This window comes from Neofelis nebulosa, chromosome 2 (genome assembly GCF_028018385.1).
Source record: "Neofelis nebulosa isolate mNeoNeb1 chromosome 2, mNeoNeb1.pri, whole genome shotgun sequence".
Classification (NCBI taxonomy): domain Eukaryota; kingdom Metazoa; phylum Chordata; class Mammalia; order Carnivora; family Felidae; genus Neofelis; species Neofelis nebulosa.
In genome coordinates this window covers 89,804,792-89,830,507 of record NC_080783.1, presented here as the reverse complement: position 1 = coordinate 89,830,507, position 25,716 = coordinate 89,804,792, and the positions used below count along the sequence as shown (strand labels likewise).

Here is a 25,716-nt window from a genome sequence, read left to right as displayed (position 1 = left end):
TGGGTTATATTTAGTTAATTATTCTTTTGTCTGTAACTGTCTGTATAGCAAAAACATGACAGATCATTGGATAACTGGTAACAGTAAAATGGACATTTATTAAAACATCCGGCACATTTAATTTTACAATTCATTACAATCTAGCACATTCTGTAGATACAAACTGTAGCATTCATTATGTCTGACAATGCTACAAACTTTACAATATTTAAAACACCCCTCCTCAGAGTCTGCATGGAAGGCTGTCAGAGATTCACACAGTATCACACACTTGCATGTGAATATATTACAGATGCCTAAACAAGTGATTTATTTGTTTAAGAAATGAAATAAAATGTCAGTTACATCACTTGTTTTTAAATATTAATAAGAATGTTAGAGGTTGATGCTGTCCTCCAGTAACTCTGATGTACAACGCAGCCCTTATAAAAACAAAACAAAACAAACACCCCGAACAAAAAGAATTCCCCAGGTTAAAAATACCAAATTCAATGTAGCTTTTACTATAGAGTGAACTGACTCCTACAGACTTTCATATGGAAATATATTCCAGGCTCTTCAATTGCTAGAGCAATTGACTTAGTCTACATAATTTGAAGAAAATATTTTTATATAAAAGGGAAAACATTGAGTTTTATAAATAAAACTGAGGTTACAAATAATTCAGTTTCATTGGATGACAGTACCATAAGTCAGCTTGTTAGCAAAGTAAAATAACTAACCTATTGAAAATCTGGAGAAAAAAGAAAAAATGAGTATTACTCATAAACTCAACACTCTCAATACAAACTATATTATCAGTTTATATATTATTTCCCTTGTTTTCTTTCAAAATTAGTGTTATTGAATATTAAATGTATATAAACGTATTTATTATATTTTATTACAAAGAAAAATAAAACAAATTGCATGTACCCCACACACATCTTAAAAATATTTCCAGAACACTGGAAGGGATTCATGTGCCCTTCCAGAACACTGGAAGGGATTCATTCCTCCCCCTTTTTTCCTATTCCCCTTTCATCTCAGAGATGTCCAATATCCTAATTATATTGTTTATCATGATTTTTTTTTGCAAGTTTCAGTCTATATGTGGTATGTATTCCAAACATGATTTTTCATGTTTGAATTGCATGCGTGAATTCTTCTCTGAGTTATCTTTATTTTTACTATATTTATGACATTCATCCATGGTTGTTGTAGTCATTTTTCGTTTACACTGTTGTATTATATTCCTTTATGTGACTATTTCAAAATTAATTTTTCTAATGCACAACTTTATATAAGAGGACAATTTTATATTCTGCTTTTATTACTCAATATTAGCATCAAAATTATGTCCCATGTTGATCCATTATTTAAGCTTCACATTCTTTGAGTATGATCTGTATCCTATACGATAATTTGTCAAACTATTCGCTAGGGTTGATTTTATCTTTTCAGTATTATAATAATACTGAGATAAGCATTTTTTTAACCTAGAATTTTATATATTTTTTATGATGATCTCTAAGTATACATTTCTAGAAATGGAATTACTGGTAAAGAATATTAACATCCATCTTCCTCATTGCCTTCACCGTCTCTCACTGTATCTATTTTCAAAAGTACCGTTTTTATTTTTCTGAATGTTTATTTATTTTGAGAGAGAAAAAAAGTGCAAGTGGTAGAAGGGCAGAAAGAGAGGAGAGGAGAGAAAGAATCCTAAGCAGGCTCCCCACTCTCAGTGTGGAGCCTGACACAGGACTCTATCTCACAAACCATGAGATCATGACCTGAACTGAAATCAAGAGTGGGATGCTTAACCGACTGAGCCACCAGGTGCCCCAAGAATATCTTTTAATAATAATATTACATATTATTTAAAAGTGAGTATTTATTTCAAAAGTGACATTCCCTACAAATTTTACGTGCACATATACTTTTGTTTTTAAAAATAGGAATCTTAAAAAAAACAATGAAATAAAAAAATAGGAATCTTACATATGCATTTTACTACCTCATTTTTTTAAATTAATGATATTTTATTGTGTCATTAAAAGGTCTTCAAAACATTACTCTCAATGGCAGCAACATGTTCCATGCTAGAGAGGCAATATGATAAGTCAGCTACTTACTTATTGCTGGGTATTTAGATTGTTTCTGGGTCTTTGTTATTATAAATACTTTTATAATAAATTTCTACAGTCAAACGAGGAATAATTTCTAACAGGATACATTCAGTTTTATGTCTTTGTATGTTTTATCAAATGTCTTTCCAACAGTGACATAAATTTCCAATTTCTGTTAGCAATGCATAAGAATACTGTTTTCACTATATCAAATTTTGATAACATTTTTCATTAATGTTTTATTTGGTAATTGGTAAACATGACACTTCATTTGTTTAATGTATGTGTTTGTGTGTGTGTGCTTTAAATAAGAGTAGCCATTGTCCCCATTGTTTACTTAGCTACTTATTTCAGTCATTCAATACCTACTTTAAAATCTCTTCTGGTGTCTTGACACTTGACATTGTCCAGACACTAGAAGACAATTGAAACTAAAAACTTCATTTCAGAGACACTCAAATAGAGATGGGCCTGATTTTAAGTACCACAATCAGATGTACTAGCTCAAGTGTGGAATGTGGAAATGAGGCTGTCTTTTGTTACTTCTGTCATTATTCATCTAAAGGAGAAATTGAATTTTTCCACATTAGTGTTCTTCCTTTGTGTATATCAAAAGGCAAGGAAGAGGGTTTAGTTTTGTTGTGTTTTGTGTTGTTTGCCAGTAAGGAACTATCAGTTGTGACACATATCTGGCGCTAATAGCTTTGATGCAAGTTGTGGAGATCCTGGATCTCAACCAAAATGGTGGACTTTGGGACTTACCATGGTCATTGTGGCTTCCTGATGCCCAAGCTTCTGATTGTGACAGTTTTCTGGTTTTAAGCCAGGGTAGTTTGATAGTGGTTTTGAGGGATGTTCTGAAGACTGAATCTAGGAGCTATTCCTTCAGACTTTTCAATGATTGTATAAGCACCTATATTTTCTGCTTAAAATAGCTAGAATGGTCTTTGTTAATGTAAATGTGCCTTGATTGATACACTACATTACGGGTGATTGAAGTTTATGCAATTGTCATCCTAAGTTTTTCTCCAAACATATGTATTTATGTGAGTATGCATGAAAATATGCATGTATAAATGAGTATGATTGCATTTTTGCATGACATGCCATCACTTTTCAAGTGGTAACCACACTAGTTTAAAAGTTGGCAACACATACACACATGCATGCACAACTTTGCCTATCTTGAATCTCCTAACTTTCAATTATCCAGAGGATATCTTGAACATGAAACCCAGCATTTAATACAAAGTTAGAAATGAAAACAAAATACTAAGACATATATTTTATCACAGTAGAGCCTCCTGGATTGTTGACTTAAAAGTATTTGTACTACTACTTCAAACCATTTGGACTTAACTTATAACAAATTTAGTGATCTAATTTCATAGTCCTCAGTAAGCAATGACAAGAAAGTCAAAGACATGGCAGGACAGTGACCAGAGAAGGAACACTGACAGAAATAAAAAGCCATTATTATAACAAAATGGAGATACAATGGACACTGTAAAAACCAGTCATCATAACTTTAAAAATTATGGTATTTGGGAGACATTTAACAGACAGTAATCTCCACAGGGACACCATTCCTACAAGGGCCATTCTAGTCTATTTGCTTATGAAGACTCCAAGTAAAGACTTTAATTGATATGAGGGCAAAAATCTAAATTTGCAAAAGTCATGCATATAATTATTCATTATCTTTTTAAATAAAGAACAATTATGTTATTCAGCATATCTCAAAAATAAAGCAAAGATAAGTCTGTTAGAAAGCTTTTCAATAAAATTGTTAAAGAGATTGATATTTAATTAGTATAGCTCCAGTTACCTGGAAAATTAAATAATGAAATGAATTTCACTCCCCAGTGATGCTGGATAAGGTGAAACATTGCTTTATGTGGATTTTTATTGGACTAAACAACACACCTATTACTAGGAGCAGCTTCTTGGTTCAGATAAGAGAAAATATGGTCAACCAATAATTCAGGCTCATTAGACCAAAAACCTTCTTTAGGGAATTAAAGAAAGATCTTCCTAAAAATCTTCCCTGAAATATATTTCCCAGGGACTCATAAATTTAGTGACTCTATAGCCTGATTCAGTTTCTCATTTACATTCTCACAAAAACAAAACAAAACAAACAAAAACAAAACTCCTAAATACTAAGGAAAAATGGCTGGTACATTGTGTAGGCAAATTCCACCTGTTAAGTCTTATGTTATTGCTGATGTTGACATAGCTAATTAATACTAAAAAAACCTATTCTGAAGCAGCAGCTGCTGGCAAAGTGTTTGATTTTAACAACATACTTTTGCACGACCTGCCATCACTTCCCAAGTTGAAGCCGGTCCTGCAGCGACAGGTCCGTGTTTTGTAACTGCTGCTGAGCAGACAGATGTGTGAGCATCCCCCTGGCATTCCATATGGATCCACTTCACATGCATGGCTTCTGACTACAACAAATAAAAAACAGCACACTTGAAAATTTCTAAAGACAAGATAATTATGTGCATCAGTATGTCGAAACTTTTATAGTGCATGAAGAGGGAATCCTCCCCCAAATCTTTATACCCTATGATTTATTACCATAATCAATTGGAAAAAAGAGTTTAAACCTCATCAAAGAAGAGGTAGGAATTTTTCAAAGCCCTCCTAAGGTTATATCAAAAAAAATTCTGCTTTTATATCAAACTGTTTACATGTAGGCACAAAAAGTAACTTCGTATTTCTGATTCACGCTTGTTGTTCTTTCTTAAAGTACCTATTTCTTACAAATATAAAAAGATACTATAAAGATATGCCAGGTTAGGTAATTAAGCAGAGAAAGGATTTCTTTTGAAATTCATTAGGTGGGCACTTAATGTGGAAGAAACATGATTCAGGAACTATCTTTACTGAGAAGTGCTGAGACAACACTGTTTTTTTCAATTTTGAGTCAACTGCCATATTGAGAACCCTACCACAATATGAATGTGTGTGTGTGTGTGTGTGTGTGTGTGTGTGTGTGTGTATGTGTGAGAGAGAGAGAGAGAGAGAGAGAGAGAGAGAGAGAGAGAGAGAGAGAGTAATTTCCAAAATGTAGAGGCTACTTTGCATGTAGAGATTGAGGAACAGAACATTTCATGAGTGTAGAAGTTACAAAAAGAAAAAAAAAGTACCCCATGACATATGAAGAGAATGAGAAAAAGATGAGTCAAAGAAAAAAAGGCTGTGGTCGGAATAATGTCACTAAGATTTTATATACTATTGTGGTTATATTTCTTTTTGATCATCAATTACTTGAGATTGTGACAAATAACATGGCAATTTTCTTTTAATACTAAAATGGTTACGCTTTAAAAATTCTATGTTCATTTTGTATTCCTATTTTCAAAATGAAAATACCCCTACCTTCTACTTTTGTCCCCAATAGCCTTTTGTCAAAATAGTAGCCACAGTGATTGCTTTAAAAAGTAAGTCATATCATGAGACCCTGTCTAATGCTTCCTAAGGAATCCTCATCTCTGTAAGGAAAAGATTTTGCAATTGTCTAGAGGACCCTACTTGTTATGGTCCTCCTTCATTTCTCCAACCTCCCCTATTACTTCTCTTACCCTTTTTTGCTCTGCTCTTGACACATACATTTCCTTGATGTTTCTTGAAAACTCTAAACATGCTCTTCCTTAAGGTCTTTGTGCCTGCTCATCTCTCTACCTGCCATGTTTGTGCCTCACTCCTTCAATTACTTCAAGTCTTCATTTAATTTCATTTGTTCACTGGAACTTCCTCAAACCATTCAATATAAAATTGCAAAGTACCCCCATCCCTGAGATGCCCTATCTGCTTTATTTTTTCTTTATGGCACTAATTATTTTCTAATATACTTGATCCCTTTAAAATTATGTCTTCTCTACTAGGATACAAATATCATAAATACAAGAATTTTTGTCTGTTTTATTTACTGCTACAATCCCAGTGTACATACAACAGTTCCTGGCACATAGTAAATGCTCAGTGAATAATTGGCAAATAAATGTATACTAACATCAAACTCGAATGTTTATTTACAGAATCCCAAATTTAAATTGACTGTAAACAGATTTGTGACAATACATTGCCTCAACTAAATCTATGTTAGTGTTTACATAATTCTAAATTAGTTTCATTTTGAAGCACAAAAAGATGATGAAAATTTGGAGTGGTGATTCTGGCATGTTACATTATTCTATATATGACTGAATGTAAATTGTATTGATGAACAAGCATCATTAACCTACTATGCAAAAATAACTAGTTTGTGTTTCTAAGAAATACTTGGAAACTTTATAGCCTTCTCATTAAAAGTTATTTTTAATTAACTTGTATTAAAGAATAATTAGGAAAAGTTAAGAGCAAATGACTACAATAAAAACTGAAGAGATACTGTAAGGAAGTCACCTGATTTGAAATTTGTCTTTCAGAATGATACCAAAAAACATCTTTAGCATCTTAGTATCTGGGTTCCCTGTCTACACACATGATGATTGAAAGCTCTTTCCTGAATCTAAATCTAGCCGTCATTTCAATTCTATGGTTGTAGAAACAATTCACTAGGAACTGAACAATTTGTCATTTAGACTTGTGCAGGGAGTGCTCTTCCATTTTATCAAGCAGACATGTACACTTTTGCTATCAAACAGAATTTATGACTCACCCACTTTAACTCCATACAGAGCACAAGGACCATTTCCTCATTCAACCCACCATTATAAAGGCAATGAAGAAGTCTTGAGTCTTACCTGTTGGTTGAGTTCTTTTTTGATAAATTCGGATTCCTCGAGCATTTTCCATTTTAATTAATGATTGAATATCAGTGCCATTAAATCGGTTTATCCTTATGATACTGAAGTTATCAGAATTGGTTGCATACAAATAGTCTTCAAACACAGTTATTCCATAAAGATGTCTGACCTATATGGAGAAACAAAAGTAACTATGATTTTTAATTATGCTGCTTTTAACTTGAAAGAAAAACTGATTGCTATTTAATACTGTGGAAAATCCCCATAGAAGAGTCACACACATCTTATCATTTATTTTCTCTTCAAGAATTCAACACTTCACTAATTTAAATTTTTTCCTCTGAATAGAAAACATTATGCAATAGTAGATAAAGCAGTTCCGAATGTATGAAGAATTTTATACATGATTCATTAAGAAAACATGTTTAGTAGCTACTTTTCAAAGGCTAGTGAGAACCAAACTTCCAAGCGTATTCAATAATGTGCTTAAGACACTGTTATATAAAATTTCAGATGTTTTTAGGGGTTGTTTGTTCATACAGTTGGGAAATACGGAATTTAAAACAGTGTAGCTCTGGCTGTATGGACTGATGAGAAAACACCTTTGAAAATTTATTTTATAAGTTCAAAATCCCATTTTTAAAATTCATCTTATTTATGTTTTTATTTTATTTTTGAGAGAGAGAAAGAGAGAGAGAGACAGAGTGCAATTGAGGGAGGGGCATAGACAGGGAGACACAGGATCTGAAGCAGGCTCCAGGCTCTGAGCTTTTGGTACAGAGCCTGACATAGGGCTCAAAATCATGGGACCTTGAGATCATGACCTCAGGTGAAGTCGGAGCCTCATCAGCCTGAGCCACCCAGGTGCCATTTTTAAATTAAAAATGTTTAAATCACATGTTACATTTAGATGAATAATTGCCCCAGCATGGAAAACAATAAATAATGAAACAAGATATTTAAATAAATGTAAAAAAAAAAAATTCTACTCAGAAATCACTTTTTTTTCGTAAAGCATATTTGTAACAGAAATGGAGCTGTTTGCTTTGCTATCCATGACACTTTAACAGCAAACTCTCCTTATCAGAGGTCCTGGGGACTGAGTGCAGGTAGGGACAAGTTGCATTCACGGAAAGCTGCTAGTAAAGCAGAGAGAGAATGGGTTTACTGATTTTCCCATACAAATGCCTACAAGCTGTGCACAATGCATTTGAGTATTCCTTGTATTATATTTGATTTACAATGGTTCTGCCTCGGGGTAGGGTGAGGCTATCATTTGATTTGTTCTAGAGATTTTGTTGAAAAAAATCTGTCACAATTCTCTGGCATTATAGTGCACTTTTAGTGCAGTTTTAGCACAAAATGTAGTTAAGAGAATTTGAAAAAAAACTATGTACGGTTTGTAAGATATTTTATGGAACAAAATTATAATTTTTTAAATTGTTTTTTAAATAATATTTAAATGTTTATTTTTGAGAGCAAGAGAGACATTGCACAAATGGGGGAGGGGCAGAGAGAGAGGGAGATGCAGAATCTGAAGCAGGCTCCAGGCTCTGAGCTGTCAGCACACATCCCAGCTCGGGGCTTGAACCCGTAAACTGTGAGATCATGACCTGAGCCGAAGTCAGATGCTCAACCCACTGAGCCACCCAGGTGCCCCCAAGTTTTTTATTTTAAGAAGGAAATTTTATAAATTTTGTACTTTAAGCAAAAGCATTTGATTTATTATCTCTCCAACCTACATGACTCATTATTACTATCTCTTGTCCTCTCATATGAACTCTAATTAAAAGAAGACTGGCTTTTGGGGCGCCTGGGTGGCGCAGTCGGTTAAGCGTCCGACTTCAGCCAGGTCACGATCTCGCGGTCCGTGAGTTCGAGCCCCGCGTCGGGCTCTGGGCTGATGGCTCGGAGCCTGGAGCCTGTTTCCGATTCTGTGTCTCCCTCTCTCTCTGCTCCTCCCCCGTTCATGCTCTGTCTCTCTCTGTCCCAAAAATAAATTAAAAACGTTGAAAAAAAAAAAAAATTAAAAGAAGACTGGCTCTTGCATGTTTTTTTTGTTTTTGGGGTGGTGGTGATCATATCTCATTTCATCATGTCCAGGCTAGAAATCAAAGACAGGAATTAACAAGGAGAATCATTCCATGTTAAAGCCCAAATAATAATGTTTTTCTAATTAAGGGTTATTCCCTAATGTGTGTGTGCACGTGTGCACACACCAGAGAAAAGGGGTGGGGGTGTCATGTGTCTATTTACTAATATCATTTCCACGTAAGCTGACATCATACTCACTAGATAAATCTATGGTCCAATTTTGCCTTGAGCAATACTTTTTCCTATAAAAATTCCAAGTGTACTGTATTATCCCAACACCATTAATATCATGAATGTTTTGCCTGAAGTTTAGAGCATTTCATCTAGGAGTGTGTGATTTATGGCATATTTACAGTGCTCTTCAACATTCAGGAAAGAAAGCGTAATCACAGAGGGGGCCGTTGGGCAGAGTAGAGAACATGTTCACATGGTAAAGATCTAATCGTATTACTCCCTGACCCCATGTCTTCCTTCAGAAGAGCCTGTTTCCCATAAAGTAAGTACACTGTTTCTTGCTCTGCTACCTCTGACAGATGTGGGAGGAGCTTAGAGTGGTGGATAGACCATTTTGCCTATAGCCTGAATATTTTGAAAAATTTATCTATGTTGGATTACTTAATGGCAGAGAAAGCATATGTTTAGGGAATAGAAAAAAAACATAGGAAATAGAAATGGAAAAAAATGAACAATTAAAAGCTTCAGATATTAAAAAAACTTTATAAAAGTAGTCATGAGGAGAATCATTTGAATTTCTTATCCTTGTTTCAAGGTTTAATATCGTCATGACATATAGGTGAAAAGAAGGCCCATCATAATCATTTTAGTAATTAGATCCTCTGAAAGTCATTACCAGGGCTTTCAAAAAAAAAAAAAAAATCAAGGTTTTTAGGACATGTGAAATTAAGAGAAACAACTGGCCTCATCTCTAATATTGAACACTTTTTATTACCCTGATTAGTGCATTTGCTTGTCTGTCAAGGAAGGAAAAAGAATCTCATTGTCAAAAAACTGATTAGAAAGGAAAAGTACCCTTAAGGGATAATTATAGAGTATTTTTTCTCAGATTACAAAAGGAAGAAAAGAGATTCATGTATTTCAGCTTCCCACAATAAGAATCTTGCATGAAATTAGTGCAGTCACTGAGGTAAAATTGAATTTGAGGAAGTACACTAGTGAATAAGGCTTATTTCTACTGAAAGATGTCCTTTAGGTGTTTACTGAGTGTTATCTGCAAAACTTTTAATTCAACAAGGGAAAACCTATACAGATGGGAAACTGGTTGACCTCAATGACATTCATGGAATTCTCATTCTAGGAAGTACGTGAATATATCAGAAGGCAAAATTTAGTCCAGCCTATTAAATTAATAAAAATACTTTTGTGAGCAGGCATTTGCTTTTGTAAGCAAAGTATCTCCAGGGCCACACGAGATAGAGGATAGTCTAGCTCTTTATGAATAAACTACTTAAATTAGCTTTTAGCAAGTTTTAATTTTAATACATCAAAACATCTGTCCTATTCCAACACCTTTCTTACTAGTATGGTACTTTTATTTTTGTTTGTTGTTTTTGTTCTATTTTTGTTGTTTTTTGTTTTGGTGTGAATTGCTTTTAATAGAGCAAAGGAGGGAGGCGGAGGCATGTCTGACATTATGGAACGTACTGTGAAAAGAACATTTTCCCATATAGGAAATATATCATAATTTTTACGGCCCTTTGCACGTTGACTTTGCAAGAAATTTTCAACATTGAAATTCAAATTTTGGGTCTTCTTCCTAGTATGATACCATTCATTTCATTACCTTAGCTACATTTTCTAACAGAATTGTACTTACTTGTCTGCCTTGAATGATAGTATGTCTGTTTTTTCCTTGATAGTCCACGACTTCCACATAGTCCAAGTAAAGATCTACCCAGTAAACCAATTTGTTGACTAAGTCTAGTGCCAGTGCAGCTGGCTGTTCTGTCTTTGAATCAATTATCCTTGTTCTGTTCAGCCCATCCATGTCACATCGCTCCACTTTGGCCACATTCCCGTAGTCAGTAAAGAAAAGTTTTCTGTTGAAAGAAAACTAAATGTTAAAGTGTGTGTGTGTGTGTGGGGGGGGGGGGGGGGTGAAGCATATTCAATAGAACCATCTGTAAAAAACAGAACTTTTCCTTCTAATTTATTTCAGTAGTTACATCTGTTAGCTTCCCATAACCATTTCCATATAATATCACTCATAAACAGAGAAATCTGCTAATGAATATTGCAGGGCATAAGGGAGCAGGTTAACTAACAACTGTAAAATTTCCCCAAAACGAATGATTATGGTGGGTTTATTTTTGTATTAGGGGAAATGTTTCTTTAAGCCTCATAGAGCCGATACACAGACACCACAGGAATGCATGCAGCCCATTTGCTAGAAGCTTCAGAAGTGAGCCAAGTCACCAGGCCAGGGCACGTGAGCTATCAGGCTTTATCTTCAACCTGCTTTTCAAATTGCCTAGTAATGTCTGTTTCCTATAAAAGCTATTATGTGGAGCTCAATGATGCTATGAGTGGTAGAGAATAGCAAACCTGGAATGGAATTAAGCAGATGGAAAAGCAAATGTGGTGTTTGTAGCACTGGAAATAAAACACAAATAACCACCCCTCCAAAAAACCAATCCCAAATTCTCCCAAATATTCCCAAATCGCAAAATTTCATAAAGCAAATGCAGGCTATTTCTCATTTTCTCTTTATTTTAAAGAAGAGTCTAAAGAGCAGTGTTGACCTCCAAGATAAAACAAAAAGAACAAAAAAAAAAAAAAAAGAAAAGAAAAGAAAAATAATAATCCTTCCATGAAGCACTAACAGTGTCTATCAAAGGTTTAAATACCTCCAACACTTCAGTGTCTAATATTTGATTAGTATTCACTATGTTTAGTAAACACAAATCAATTTCAGTTAACCTGACAATATTTTAACAAGATTACCTACTCAGGAGACTAAATTACATTTGTAAATAGAAGACAATCTTGCCTTGACTTAAATACAATCTCAAGAATAATCTGATTTACAGTGACTGAGCAATATTAAGATTACCTAGAGTATAGAATATTTGATTTTACCAACTTGGTGAATTAGTGTTTAGTTACTTTTCTCAACATCCTTGCTTCATCTAACAGTATGAGGTATATTTCAAGCTAAAAACTATTATTTAAACTTTAATTTAGCTCTTTCTCCTGAGGAGGTTTTGACTAATTTTTAAACATTAATGCACACTCTTCTGTAATAGTGTAAGCCAGATTTTATTATTAGTATATATTTCCCCAAATGTTCTTAAAAATTGATTTATCACACTAAGTTCAAAATTATTTTTCAAGAGACATTCTATTCAGATGAAGAACTTTTCTATTCTCGTAAAGAATAAATAAAAGGGCATAAGGTCCTGTGTTTCATTATCATACGTAATGCTCAAACTTCTACTCCTATGCTCTTAACCGCTCTCTCTTTTCCTGCTTCTATCTTTCATCTTATCTTTCTTCTCTTTAAGTCAATTTGTTCACAGCTATACCAAGTTAAACTACTATAAGGAGTACCTAGCTTTCCTATTTCTTACTGTAGAACACTGCCCACTATTCCTGTTATATCAAGCTCTCTTTTTCATCTCATACAAAAATGACTCTCCTTTTCTACTTTCCTTTTGTGACGGGTCCATTTTATGGAGAAGAGATGCTTGCATATGGGTAGATTAGCTTCAGGCACAGAGAGCTGGAGGCTCTGGCACACTATGGATGATATGATATGTATAGACCATGCATAGATAGTAATATAAGGCAGATGATTGTACCAACTACACAGTGTTGAAGAGAAAAAATGAGTCCAGATTTAGAGACTTCTTGGAAGTTATCTCGTGTTGGCTTAAATTACATGTGATCCCAAAGGGAAAGGAGAGAAGTATGCCAAGACCAGAACTGTGGAAGTATGCCATCAGAGAAAAAAAAAATAAAAATAAAAATAAAAAAATAAATATCAGAAGCTATGGTCAAAAAGATCACACAGACTTTCATAGAAGTCTAAAGGAGAAAAGTTCTAGGATAAAGGATTGCAGTGGCTGGCTGGGCCAATCACAAAATGAAAAAAATAATAATAATAAGGGTTAAGAAAATGTCAGTGAATTTGCTATTTGTTAAAATATTAGTAATTTTTTGATTCTTCTCCTTGAGAGGTTTAGTTATGGAGAAAGAGTGAATCAGCTGATGATGGGTCAGTAAAATGTAATTTATTTTTCCAAGAAGATTTTCAGTGATACTGACCAACTGTGGCAGGAATGATGCAACTGAGTCTCATACTTATTCCAGGTCATAATAAAAGTGGTTGAGGTAACTAAGTTTCAGCCAAAATATGGGGGGGAAAATATAAAAAATATGATTATCAAAATTTTACTGTTTTAATGAGGAGTAAAATCAAAAGAACAGGAGGACATATGTTATGTGCAAAAGAAAGAGTAAAGAATTTGCCTTATATCCCCAACACAGAGAAAAGCAAAAACAAAAACAAAACAAAACAAAAATAGTACCCAATGGAGACATGGAAGATGCTTACACTAAATCGAACCTTCTCAGACTTCAGAATATTGACTATGATGAGCTCTGTTTACTTATAAGTGAAGGATAATAGCACTAACATCACAAAACTGCAAGCAGTAAATACCCATAGTCACAGGATTATATATTTTTGTTTGTTTGCTTGTTTTAGTAATGTTTAACTTTAGTTTAAAATGTACTGTTGGGGCACCTGGGTGGCTCAGTCGGTAAAGCAGCCAACTTCGTTTCAGGTAAGGATCTCACAGTTCCTGGGTTCCAGCCCTGCATTGGGCTCTGTGCTGACAGCTCAGAGCCTGTAGCCTGCTTCAGATTCTGTGTCTCCCTCTCCCTCCGCCTCTCCCCAGCTCACACTCTGTCTCCCTCTCTCTCAAGAATAAAAAATGTTAAAAAAAAAATTTAAATCTACTACTGTTACAGAGAAAAGCTTCATTCTCAGGGCATTCTTTAATTGAGGCATAGTTGTATTATAATTGATAAACAAAAGCTAAAGTTTGTATCTAAAATCTATCTAAATTTCATTTGTTATATAAATGTAGCTAGGTTGAAAAATCACTCTTTTCTTTCCAATGAAAATATCTGTCCAAATCTTAGAAAAAGTAAATAGTGCTTTTTGAACTCCATGATCTCACTGATTACCTGTGAGATAGAAGGGGCAGATTATATTACAGAGGAAACAAGTTCAAAGTCCACATGATTATTCACTGTCAGAGCCTTAACATGAATGTTTGTCATGCCTTTATTTTTTAACTCATTATTGTAAAATAATTTGAAACTTAAAGAAAAAATACAGGAACAGTAGCATGAAGACCTATATCCTTCACTTAGATTCATCAGTTCACCTTTCATCCCTCTGGCCATTTCTAATACTGTCTAGTACCTTCTGACAGTACATTGCAAACATTGTGACCCATTACACCTAAATACTTTAGCCTGTACCTCCTAAGCACAAGGACATTCTCATGCATAACCATAGTACACCCATCAAAATAAATACTTTTAGCACTGATAAAATATACAGTTCTTATTCAAATTTTGCCTGTTGACTAACAACATTCTATATAGTAAACTTTCCTTTTCTTCTGATGAGGATCTAACCCACCATCATTTGTTGCATTGAACCATCTTTTATCTCTAGACTCTTAATTCTGAACAGTTTTTCAACCTTCCTTTGTTTTTCACAATGTTACCATTTCTGAAGGGTAAACGAGTTGTTTTAAAGAAATCTTTATGCTAAGTTTGCATGATTTTTCTCGTAACTATTTCATGTCATGCCATTTGAACTGAAATGCAATACTTTTATACTTTCTTCTTACTGTCCCTGGGTTTAGAGACTATGGGTAAATCTATACTCTACCCCAGAAACTCCATAGAAAGGAACACAGATGGTAGTTTGGAATCTCTTAATTCCATTTTATTCAGTATTTTCTGAACACGTAACTCTCTTTAACTTCCAGGGTTCTCAGTTCCCCTTTCCATATCTTCTCCTACCAGGAACCAAGTATCTTATGCTGCTTGAACTACAGCAAAGCCCCCAGTATAGTACTATGTCTGTTGAACTCATGGTGGATATTAGGGACCATTCTAAAATCTGTCCTATGCTCAATTCCCTCAGGATTACAATATTGACATTTCTTCTCTCTCTGTTCATTTATGTGACATCAATTGCTTTTTATTGTCTAACATTCTCAATTGCAATTGAGATTGCTATTCTCTTGTTCTTCACTTATTTTTTGAATGAGTCTATTTGATTCCCACTAAAAAAAATATTTAAATTAAAATAAAACAATACCCCTACTACTGTCTGTATTTCTATGCCATGTTTCACGATTAGTTCATAAAGGATATATTTATTTCCTATTTTCAATTATTCATCCAGGTCATTATTCCTATGATTTAGCATCTGTAGTAAATAAAGACTTTTTCATTTTGGCTTCCTTATCTCATCAGATATGGGAAACTGATTTTACCTAACATCTTTGTTGATTATATGAGTAGTCCTGTTTTACTATAGATATATAAGTTTTATACCATTGGAGATAGTAAGAAACTTTGAGCATTGTTGGTAAACTTGCCTGACATAAATCAAAAGTCGCAAAGGGAGCCCTCACAGACAGTGATAGAGTACTGTGCTTATAGAGTTATGGCTCCAATCATCCCTACACTTTAAAGCAAAGCAATTGTTACAAGTCCTGGCATCTTAAAACATGTATTTTATTTTCTTTAGCTGATAAAAATAAGTCTTACTTTTGCCAGTGATATACATGCTAAATGATGCTTCTGTAGTTTTATACTTTGTCCAATCGGACAAAGGGGAATTTAAACACATTAGAGTCCTATCCACATCTTTCAACTGCATGGTCAGCCTTCGTTTTATGTCACATTCTTACCCCTAACATTTGGTTATAGCATAATGATAGAATTTAGAAATTTGCAGAGTTCTCACAATGAAATTACCTACTATTCATTTCAACTACTTAAAAATAAGTTTTCATGGTGACATTTGGGTTAGGGAGTAAGGGTGAGGGGAGTAAGATATAAAACTGGTGGGCCATCCATATATTACCAGATCAAAAAAAAAAATCATTGTTATGATTAGGGCCTAGCAAACCATCCACATTTGTTAATCATGTGTTAAAGTAGGTAACTGCATCTCTTTACATTTTAGAAAAATAATATGTATTTTCTTTGGCAAGGATTACATTAGGAACTTCATTTTTCAGCCTTGTTTTTAAAATAATTGTTATTCAAATAGCATCAATAGTAATACAGCTTTTTCCTTCTATTGTGTATACAAATATTGAACAAGAAAGCAATTTTCCACATTATATAGAGTAATTAAAGTACATTCAGAACCAAAGTAGGAATATTAAATATTTAGCATTGCAATTCTAAAATACAATCGTAAATCTGAAAGAGTAATGAGTCTTTGGAGTAAGAGGTTTAAATTCAAATTCTATTAGCTTCTGCTACTTAAGGGATGTGGATGATAAACAAACTATTTTCTCTGCCTAGCCAAGACTGTTCAAGACAGTTATTTATTGATTTTTACTTGTTTAGGTTTTTGCTTTCATTGTTTGAAAATCTCTCTCAAACTTGGTTTTTAGTTCATACATAAACACACAGAAATTAAACTTGACATATAGACTCCTGCTCTGAGCTGGCTACTCTGTATTCTGGAAACATTCCCACTAATGATTCTCCCAGAAGTGTACATGTATTAGACATGTCAGTCAATGTGGCTGGCCCATTCAACACCCTTATTCACCTAAACCCATTCCACCCAGTTAGTGTTCCTGAGAGAGACAGCCTTATGTGACAATAGCATCCTTCTGTTTCCTGTTTACAGATAATTAGACCAATGAGGAAAATGTGATATAAATGAAAACAAATCATAGGCTGAGCTGAATCACCAAAATCCTTTCTCTCCATATTCTAAATCAAAATTTAGTTGGAAGCTGTGCTAACATGGGTAAGAGGAACAGGTGGTGACAGGGATGGGGGCAGTACGAGAGGAGGAATACTGGAACATGTACACAGAAGTGGGCAAGAGATGAGACACGGAACTGGGATGAAAGGACCCATGTAATTCTTGAGTGAGGAATTTGCCAGACCCAATAAAGCCTATATTTACTTCTTGCTGTTACTTGTGTAAACACCTAAGATTTTCCATATCATCTCAGGAAATCTCTATACATTTGAGCTAGCTTCGGTGGGTTTCTTTACATGGAAGCTAAAGTGACATGAGAAACTACATTGTTTAATATTGTTTTAAGATTCAGATAATTCTTGTTCTGAAGTAACTGAACAAATAAAAATGACACCACTTTAGAAGGCATTTTACATTGAAATGTTAACTCTAAATAAAATAATCAATGGGAGAAGATATTGGCAAGTGATATATCTGATAAGGGGTTAATATCCAAAATATATAAAGAACTTATACACTCAACACCAAAAAGAAATAGTCTGATAAAAAAAAAATGGACAGAGAACCTCAATAGATATTTTTCCAAAGAAGACATATAGATAGCCAACAGACACATGAAAAGATGCTTAACATCATCAATCGTCAATGAAATGCAAATTATAACTACAATGAGATACCACTTCACACCAATTTGAATGGCTAAAATTAAAAAGACAAGAAATAACAAGTGTTGGAGAGAATGTGGAAAAAAGGGAATACTTGTGTACTGTTGGTGGGAATGTCAACTGGTGTAACCATGATAGAAAACAGTACGGAAATTCCTGAGAAACTTAAAAATAAAAATGCCATATGATCCAGTAATTCCACTATTGGGTATTTGAGAAGATATGTGCACCCCTACATTTATTGCCGCACCATTTACAATAGTAAAGATATGAAAACAACCCCAGTGTCCATCAATAGATGAATCAATAAAGATGTGGTATACATAGACACATACACACACACATGCTGGAACATTACTCAGCCTTAAAATGATGAGAGTTTCCCACTTCTAACAACAAGGATGGACCTAGAGGGTATTAGGATAGGTGTCGTAAGTCAGAGAAAGACAAATACCATGCGATTTCACTTATAAATGGAATCTAAAACAAAAACAAACTCTCCAATACAGAGAACAAATTGATGGTTGTAGGAGGGGAGGAGAATGGGGATGAGTGAAATAAATCAAAGGGATTAAGAGGTATAAACTTCCACCTAGAAAATAAATAAGTCACTAAGATAAAAAGTGTAACACAGGAAATATGATCAATAATATGCTGGGTATGGTAATAGATGGAGACTATACCTATTGTGGTGAATATTCCATAATGTATAGAATTGTTGAATCACTATGTTGCACACCTGAAACTAATATAACACTGTATGTTAATTACAAATAAAGAAAGCAATCATTTTATAATTGTCACATGTAATCCTCAAATAACTCCCATCTTGGCACTGGATCACATTAACAAATTATATCAATCCTGCATAAATCTTGCAATCTCCAATGAAAAGACAAAGAAGGATACTAGCAAAGAGCACCTTTAAAAAAAGTCACCTTTCATTTTTTTTTAACTGAATATATTATTCAAGTCATAGATTTCCAAATGTCCTTCCCTAATTTCAGCTGGCTAAACTCACTTGCAAACTCAAATACAGCCTACCTCAAACTGTACCTCACCCCAATACTTCCTTGAACTCATCTTTTTTTATTATTTTAACCTAATAATAAAAAAGTAATAAATCTTAGGGTTTTAGGCTTTTCTTCTGTTCTGCATTTTCCATACTCTGAGAATCAGGATTCAATTCAGCAAGTAATAAACTTGCCATTGTAAAAAGAGCAGTTTAAAAAAAGTAGAGAAACACCAAGATTTGCACATTTTTCATTATTCTTTTTATCTTTGTCACATAGGTATTTCATCACTGTTTAACATAGATTGGGACACCGTGGAGAAAAAACACCTAATCATCTTTTTCTGGATTGTTAATGCCTGAGGGGGAAGTATTGGCCCTAATAGCAAAAGAAAAGTTGATCCAACTTGACTTGCTTATGATCCATCATCACTTCCTCTATTCTCCAAGAAAAGAACCACTTGGTTTCTGTTCATTCTCTCATTCCTCCTACCCATGACTCCACTTAACTGCAACTGCCAGATATAACTGCCTGAAAGATAATGACACACTTGGCTTCACAATTTGACTAGCCAATAGCCCTTATTCTCAGACTGTAATTGGAACCCTTACAACTCATCTTTATCTAAGACAAAATCTTTCAACATTGTTACCCTTGTTTATGCAGGTCTCTAAAGTGCAGTACAGCGTAACTTTCTGTCCACTAATAACAACCTCCTCTCTTCTTACTGAAACCTATCTGATCTGAGACTTCTACTCCATGACCATAAATTTCCCAATATTCTAAGACCATCCTCTTAATGTTCTTTCCAACTTTTTACCTTTTCTGAAATGTAACATCTCCTGAGGTCATCTTTTCCCAGCAGTCAATGAAAACATGGGCTCCTAACAACAACCTCAGGGGTAGATATAAAATCAGTGCCCTCCTCAATATTCATTCTAGATTATTATTTTCCTCTTATAACATCTCCTACTTTTTTGAGGGTCTCACAAATAACACCCATCTTCAAAGAATCACCTGCCAACCTTCTGATTTTCTTAGATCATTATTTTTATTTAAGATTCAACATCTAGCTTTCTTTCTGACTGCTTGAAACTGGGGAAGATAGTAACTCCAACATCTGGAGGACAATGGACCCACAGCTTTCTCCCTTGTTTTCTTGACCTCTCTGCATATGCACTTATATTTCCAGTACACTTCAACCACAAATTTCCATGATAAACAGTATGTTATTTGTCATCACCAGAAATTATACTTGTATCAAAAGAGATTCCCCCCCCCACACACACACACGCGAGCATCTTATTCTTCCATCTGACTGTATGTTTACTATCTGTATTGCTAAGGTAATCTCATTGAAATAACTTTTTGACTCCATTGAGACCTTGTCCCCATGACCTTCTCCATTCTCTATCAACCAACCTTCAACTTTTATTCCTCTCTTCTTCTCCACTGTCCACATCTTTCTAATTCACTCCACTCCACCCTCAAGTGATGATCTTGCCTCTTACTGAATACTAAAGTGAGAACACATCAAAAGCACCCCATTTATTTTCTTACAATCCCAGCTAAAACCCATCTACATCTACTTCAATTCTTCTCTACCTTCTTCTTTTGTAGTACAGAAGGAAGCACCCTCACATCTTTTAGAGCAGTACAAAGCAAAACTCCATACTCATCCCATCTCCTCTGTAACTTGTCTTCAATAATTTCCACTTCTTTCTACATTTTCAACCTCTCCTTTTCCAAGTCTTACCTTCAACGTATGAACTTGCTCTACTATTTACCATCCTGAAACAAATCTTAACCTCAAAACACCCTCCATTTCTAGCCCTTTCTCTCCATGTTTCATTTGCATCCAATATTCTCCAAAGAATTTGTTCATACAAGCTGACTTTATTTTCCCCTCAATCACTCTTTATACCAAACTGATAAATACTCCACCCTACACCATGCCACTTTTTTTTTCTCCTAACTTACAGAGATTGGCAACTACTTACATGTGGCTAAACCTTTCTCAGTCCTCATTTCACTAACCTCTCTGTAGCATCAGACCAAGTTAATCCCTTCCTTCCTTTTGATTATTATTTTTTTCTCTTCGCCTTCTTTTGGTATTCTTCCTACCTGCTTTTTCTCAGCTACGTTTTCCACCTCCTTTTTCTGTATCATGCCCAGAATATTAAAACTGGACTTTCCCAGGATCAGCCATAGAATCTCTAAATTTTCTCTTGAAAAATCTTTAAAGTTTCCATGACTTTCATTAATATTACATTAACTTTCTTTAAACAAATTTTTTTAACATTTATTTATTTATTTATTTATTTATTTATTTATTTTTTAAACGTTTATTTATTTTTGAGACACAGAGAGGCAGAACATGAACGGGGGAGGGTCAGAGAGAGGGAGACACAGAATCCGAAACAGGCTCCAGGCTCTGAGCAGTCAGCACAGAGCCTGACGCGGGGCTCGAACTCACTGACCGTGAGATCACGACCTGAGCCGAAGTCGGACGCTCCACCGACCGAGCCACCCAGGCGCCCCTTAACATTTATTTTTGAGAGAGAGAGAGACAGAGTGCAAGCAGGGAAGAGGCAGAGAAAGACGGAGACACAGAATCCGAAACAGGCTCCAGGCTGTCAGTACAGGGCCTGATGCAGGGCTCGAACTCATGAATTGCGAGATCATGACCTGAGCTGAAGTCGGACGCTTAACTGACGGCGACCCATGTGCCCCTACAGTAACTTTCTTACATTCATTCTAACCTGTCTTCTGAGATTATAACTCCTAAATACAGTTGCATTTTTAATATTTGTGTTTAAATTCTTTTAGGCATCTTAAATATATCTAGTACTGCATTGTTTTTTTTTGCCAAATTTATCCCTTCATTTGTCTTCTCTTTGGCAAATAGGGTCATTTTCTGCCCAATGACTCATTCTAGAAACCAGGCACTCACCCTTTATAACTTCTACCTTATATCCTTTACATCTAATTCATCACCATATCCTGCTACTTCTAGCTTAAAACTATATCTCAAATTCATATATTTATTTCCTTCTCTGTTTCTCTTTCCTAAACCAAGTCACCATCATCTTTTGCCTGGGAACTCCTATCTCCTCTCTTTTTCTTGTTCCTTTTAAACTACTCTGCTCATAGTTACCAAAAGGATCTTATTAAAATAAAAAGGGGATTATGTATTATAAAGCCCTCCAACAGATGATAATTGCCAACAATGCCAACAATGGTAAGCACGATCTAGTCTCTGCCTATCTATCCAGCTTTATCTACTGGTATACTTCTCCACTTCTAATACCTTGGCCATCTAGTGGTATCCTTTTGTACATCGAATACTTTGGCCTTTTCCAAATACTTTGGAATTTTCCAATTCCTTAAACAATCCATGTGTTTTCCTCCGTTCTTGCTCTTCATATATCCAGTCCCCCAGTCTGAAAAGTAATTTCTGCCATGGTATCTGAATCTTGGCTTTAATTTTCAACATAACTGTCAATTCCTGTGGAAAATCTTTCCTGCTTTTCCAATATGTTAGGTCTCTCTGATATAATCTCATATCATTCTGTATATTTTATAACATTCTTTTTTATTTTACTTGCATGAAAGCTACAGACACACACACACACACAATATGCTTAAGATCTGTTTATTATGTAGACTATAATCTCCAAGAGAACACAAGAGGATATATCTGCTTTATTCAGTATTGCATGCTCAGGACTTATTCATATATCTGCCATTCATTCATGGTCTTTCCAGTTCCCTTCCCTTCCCTACTCTCTCCCTCTACCCGCCCCCAACACACACACACAAAGGCTCTGGACTGACTTCCTAAGATTGGATAATAAAATCTAAATCAGACTTGAAATTAGGTTCAAGGGTGAGAATATGGATAAGGCTATTCTACCATAGGAAAATAAATTAATGTTCCTAATTATCCAGCACAGCTCATTGGAACTCTTCTTTGGACCCAAATCATTAGCTAATGATAAATTATTGCTTTGTTTTAGTTTGATTGCACTGTCCCTTTTTCATATAGTTCTCTTTCAAGAATTGTAGGGATTAGTGACTAGTTCATGGTAAGATATGCTATTCCTGTGCCTGGCCAATTTTTATTTTTATTGGCATCTCCTCAACATTCCTTTGTATTAAACTATAGTTACCAGATTATAACACTTGGTTGTATTTCTAAGGGGGTCAGACAACCTACATGTAGTAGCCAGCAAAAGCTTGCTTCTTTGTTTACCTTAAAACAGGAAGTTAATATAATCAACATTAATATAGTTTTAAGAGTATTGTCACCTATGAGTAGGATGGTTTGAAAGTATTAGCAGTCTACATAAAGAGATATTAGTTTGGTAGTTATGCACTAATACAGGGGCTGAAAATGGAAAAAAAGACAGTTCAGAAATATTTTGGGTCTTAGTAGATAGGACTTGATATTTAATTCATTGACTAGGGACAAGGATGAGTAGAGAGTAGCATTGTAGTATAACTTTCATAAAAATATTTCTTAAGTATGTTTTGTCTTTGGACTTTTCTCAGAAAGTCTACCTGTCTTATAAGATCTCAAGGATCACTCCATTTAATAAAAAAGAATGATTTTACAGTCTAGGTATATTACCTTCATGACCAAGGGCATTGCTATCTTAGGAGTCCTTCAGGGGTCAGTTTGCAGGATGTCAATACTCAAAGTCTCATGCTCAATATACTTGATTCATGTGGAACGGTAGAATATTGGCAGTAATATATTAGATGTCAAAAAGTTGCTCTTTGAGATACGCAGAGATGTATAACCTAATTTCCACACTTAAGGAAGTCCTTTTGGTTTATGGAAGCATTTTTCTGAGCTAAAAAAGAACACAGATGACTGTCTCAGAAGTGACTAAGATAAGTATCCATGAAGTTGTGGACTCCTGAACAAATCTGGTTCACTGCTATGCTAATTGCCAGTTAGCTGAACTGTCAATTTCTATTTTAAATTCTTACTAAATGGAGGAAACTAAATGTAGAAATAGGAAATTTACCTCACACTTTTCTTGTATATTATTTATTGTTTATACTTGTGCACATCTCAGTTTGCTGTTGGAATAGATTGTCCAATAATATTGCAATGATGACAAAATCATATGGTTACACAGATAAAATTACAGTGTGAAAAGATAAAGATTTCTTTGTTCACTTTCCTAGCTGTGAAGGACAGATATATTTACAGAAAAAGGAAGACAAAAGTTCTGTAAATCAACTTCTTCATAAGCAATATTACCCAAATTTATTGGTTTAGTTTTGTTTGTTTTGTTTTGACTTTATTTTGAGAGGGAGAATGACATAGAGAGTGAGCAGCGTAGGGGAAGAAAGAGAGCATGGGGTCAGGCTCTCCATGCTGGCAGCGCTGAGCCCAGTGTGGGCTTGAACTCATGAACCATGAGATCAAGACTTGAGTGGAAACCAAGAGCCAGACACTTAACTGAGTGAGCCACCCAGGCATCCCTCTTGGTTTAGTCTTAAGCAGAAATGCACAAAGAAGCTTAGGCTAAGTGTGGTTAAGACTGTAGAGGCCAAATGAAGCTGGTGAAGGGAAACAACTGTCCTGAGTTAGAAACATAAGCATTTTTTTAACTTTGAGATGCTTCTAGACCAGAGTTTCTTGACCAGGATAAGCTTCAGGTGTTCTATCAACTACCAATTGTGTAGGGCTGTGGAAATTGGAAGGTAAGACGGCAAATATGTATGACCACATGTTTTTTTGACAGGAGAGTTAATACTCAAAAAAGTAAATATCCATGTTCTAAAATAGTTATTCTTAAGCTTTACTGGGCACAATAATCACCTGGGGAGCTTGCTGAACTCTCTAATTCCTATAATCAATGTGGTACAAATTTGGGTAGTATCTAAAAAAATTTAAATATGCATTTCCCGTTTAATCCAGAAATCTCTATTCTGAAAATTTATCTTAAAGAGACATCTTCATAAACAAGAGACAACGCATGTACTAAGTTATCACAACATTATTAGTAACAGAAAAATATGGAAAATATTTTTGTATCTAGTTCTCCCTTCCCTTTCCTTCCCTATCCATTATTTTCTTCCTCAGAAATATTAATTTAGCATTTACTGTGCTCAATGTTCTGGGAATACAACAGGGTATTCTAAAGCATGTAGCTTATGCCTCTAGAGGTAATAGGGAGCAAGATCATTGAAGATAAATGTACATTACAATTTATGAATACTCAGGAAACGTTGGTAGGGAAGCTCTGTTGATTGTTAATTGAGAGAAGCACTGTCTTACAACAAGCTCTTCTTAGTGTCATGTCAAAGAATTAGAAACAATGGACTATTTAGTAATGGTAATCTTGCCCTAATATTAGCAATTTGTTACACGGAGGGCAATTAATTTTCCAGAGAACAGATTGTTTGAATCACACTTTTATTAGGATTTTTCTCACAAAGGTCTTAAGTTATCATTTGCTGCTCAACCTCCATGTCTTTTTCCATCTAGTATCAGTGCCGATAATATTCAGCTTTACATGTCAATTTAACAAGTTATAGTCTCTAAATGATTCAATTTAATGCTAACTTAGGTGTTACTGTGAAGATGCTTTGTATATGTGATTAACACATATAATCAGCTAACTTTAATAAAGGAGATTATTCTTCATAAGCTATGTGGGTTTTTTCTACTCAGTTGAATACTTTAAGAGAAAAGCCAAAGTCTCCATGAAGAAGAAATTCCACTTGTGTCCAGGACCATGAGCTCCTGTCCAAGATTTTCACCCTTCCCTTTCCAACTGCCTGCCCGAAGTATTTTCATCTAATTACCTAGCTCCCTCAACCACATATCAATTGATTCTTCTAAGAAATTTGTATATATTTATGAATCTTACTTGTTCTATTTTTTCTGATGGAACTCTGGTTATACAATGCCCAAAAACTATTTAGAAGAATGCCTCTCCATTGAGTAAGAATTTAAAACAGATATTTGACAGTTCAGGTAATTGTAATTAGCATAAAAGTGAACCAGACTTATTTACCAAGCCAAATGGAGAAAACACAGGTAGGTCC

The 25,716-nt window shown here is 34.7% G+C and overlaps 1 protein-coding gene across 4 annotated transcripts in view; it reads right to left on the bottom strand.

Moving 5' to 3' along the window:
- The window catches only part of LRP1B (LDL receptor related protein 1B), a 1,890,044-nt gene that overhangs the window by 799,257 nt on the left and 1,065,071 nt on the right, over window positions 1–25,716 (bottom strand). For all 4 annotated transcript variants that reach the window (XM_058715412.1, XM_058715410.1, XM_058715409.1 and 1 more), the window contains exons 8-10: window positions 10,800–11,022; window positions 6,869–7,040; window positions 4,421–4,564 (exon numbers count right to left, since the gene is read on the bottom strand). In XM_058715412.1, coding sequence (XP_058571395.1) covers window positions 4,421–4,564; window positions 6,869–7,040; window positions 10,800–11,022 — 539 coding nt within the window. The remainder of the gene's footprint in view (window positions 1–4,420; window positions 4,565–6,868; window positions 7,041–10,799; window positions 11,023–25,716) is intronic.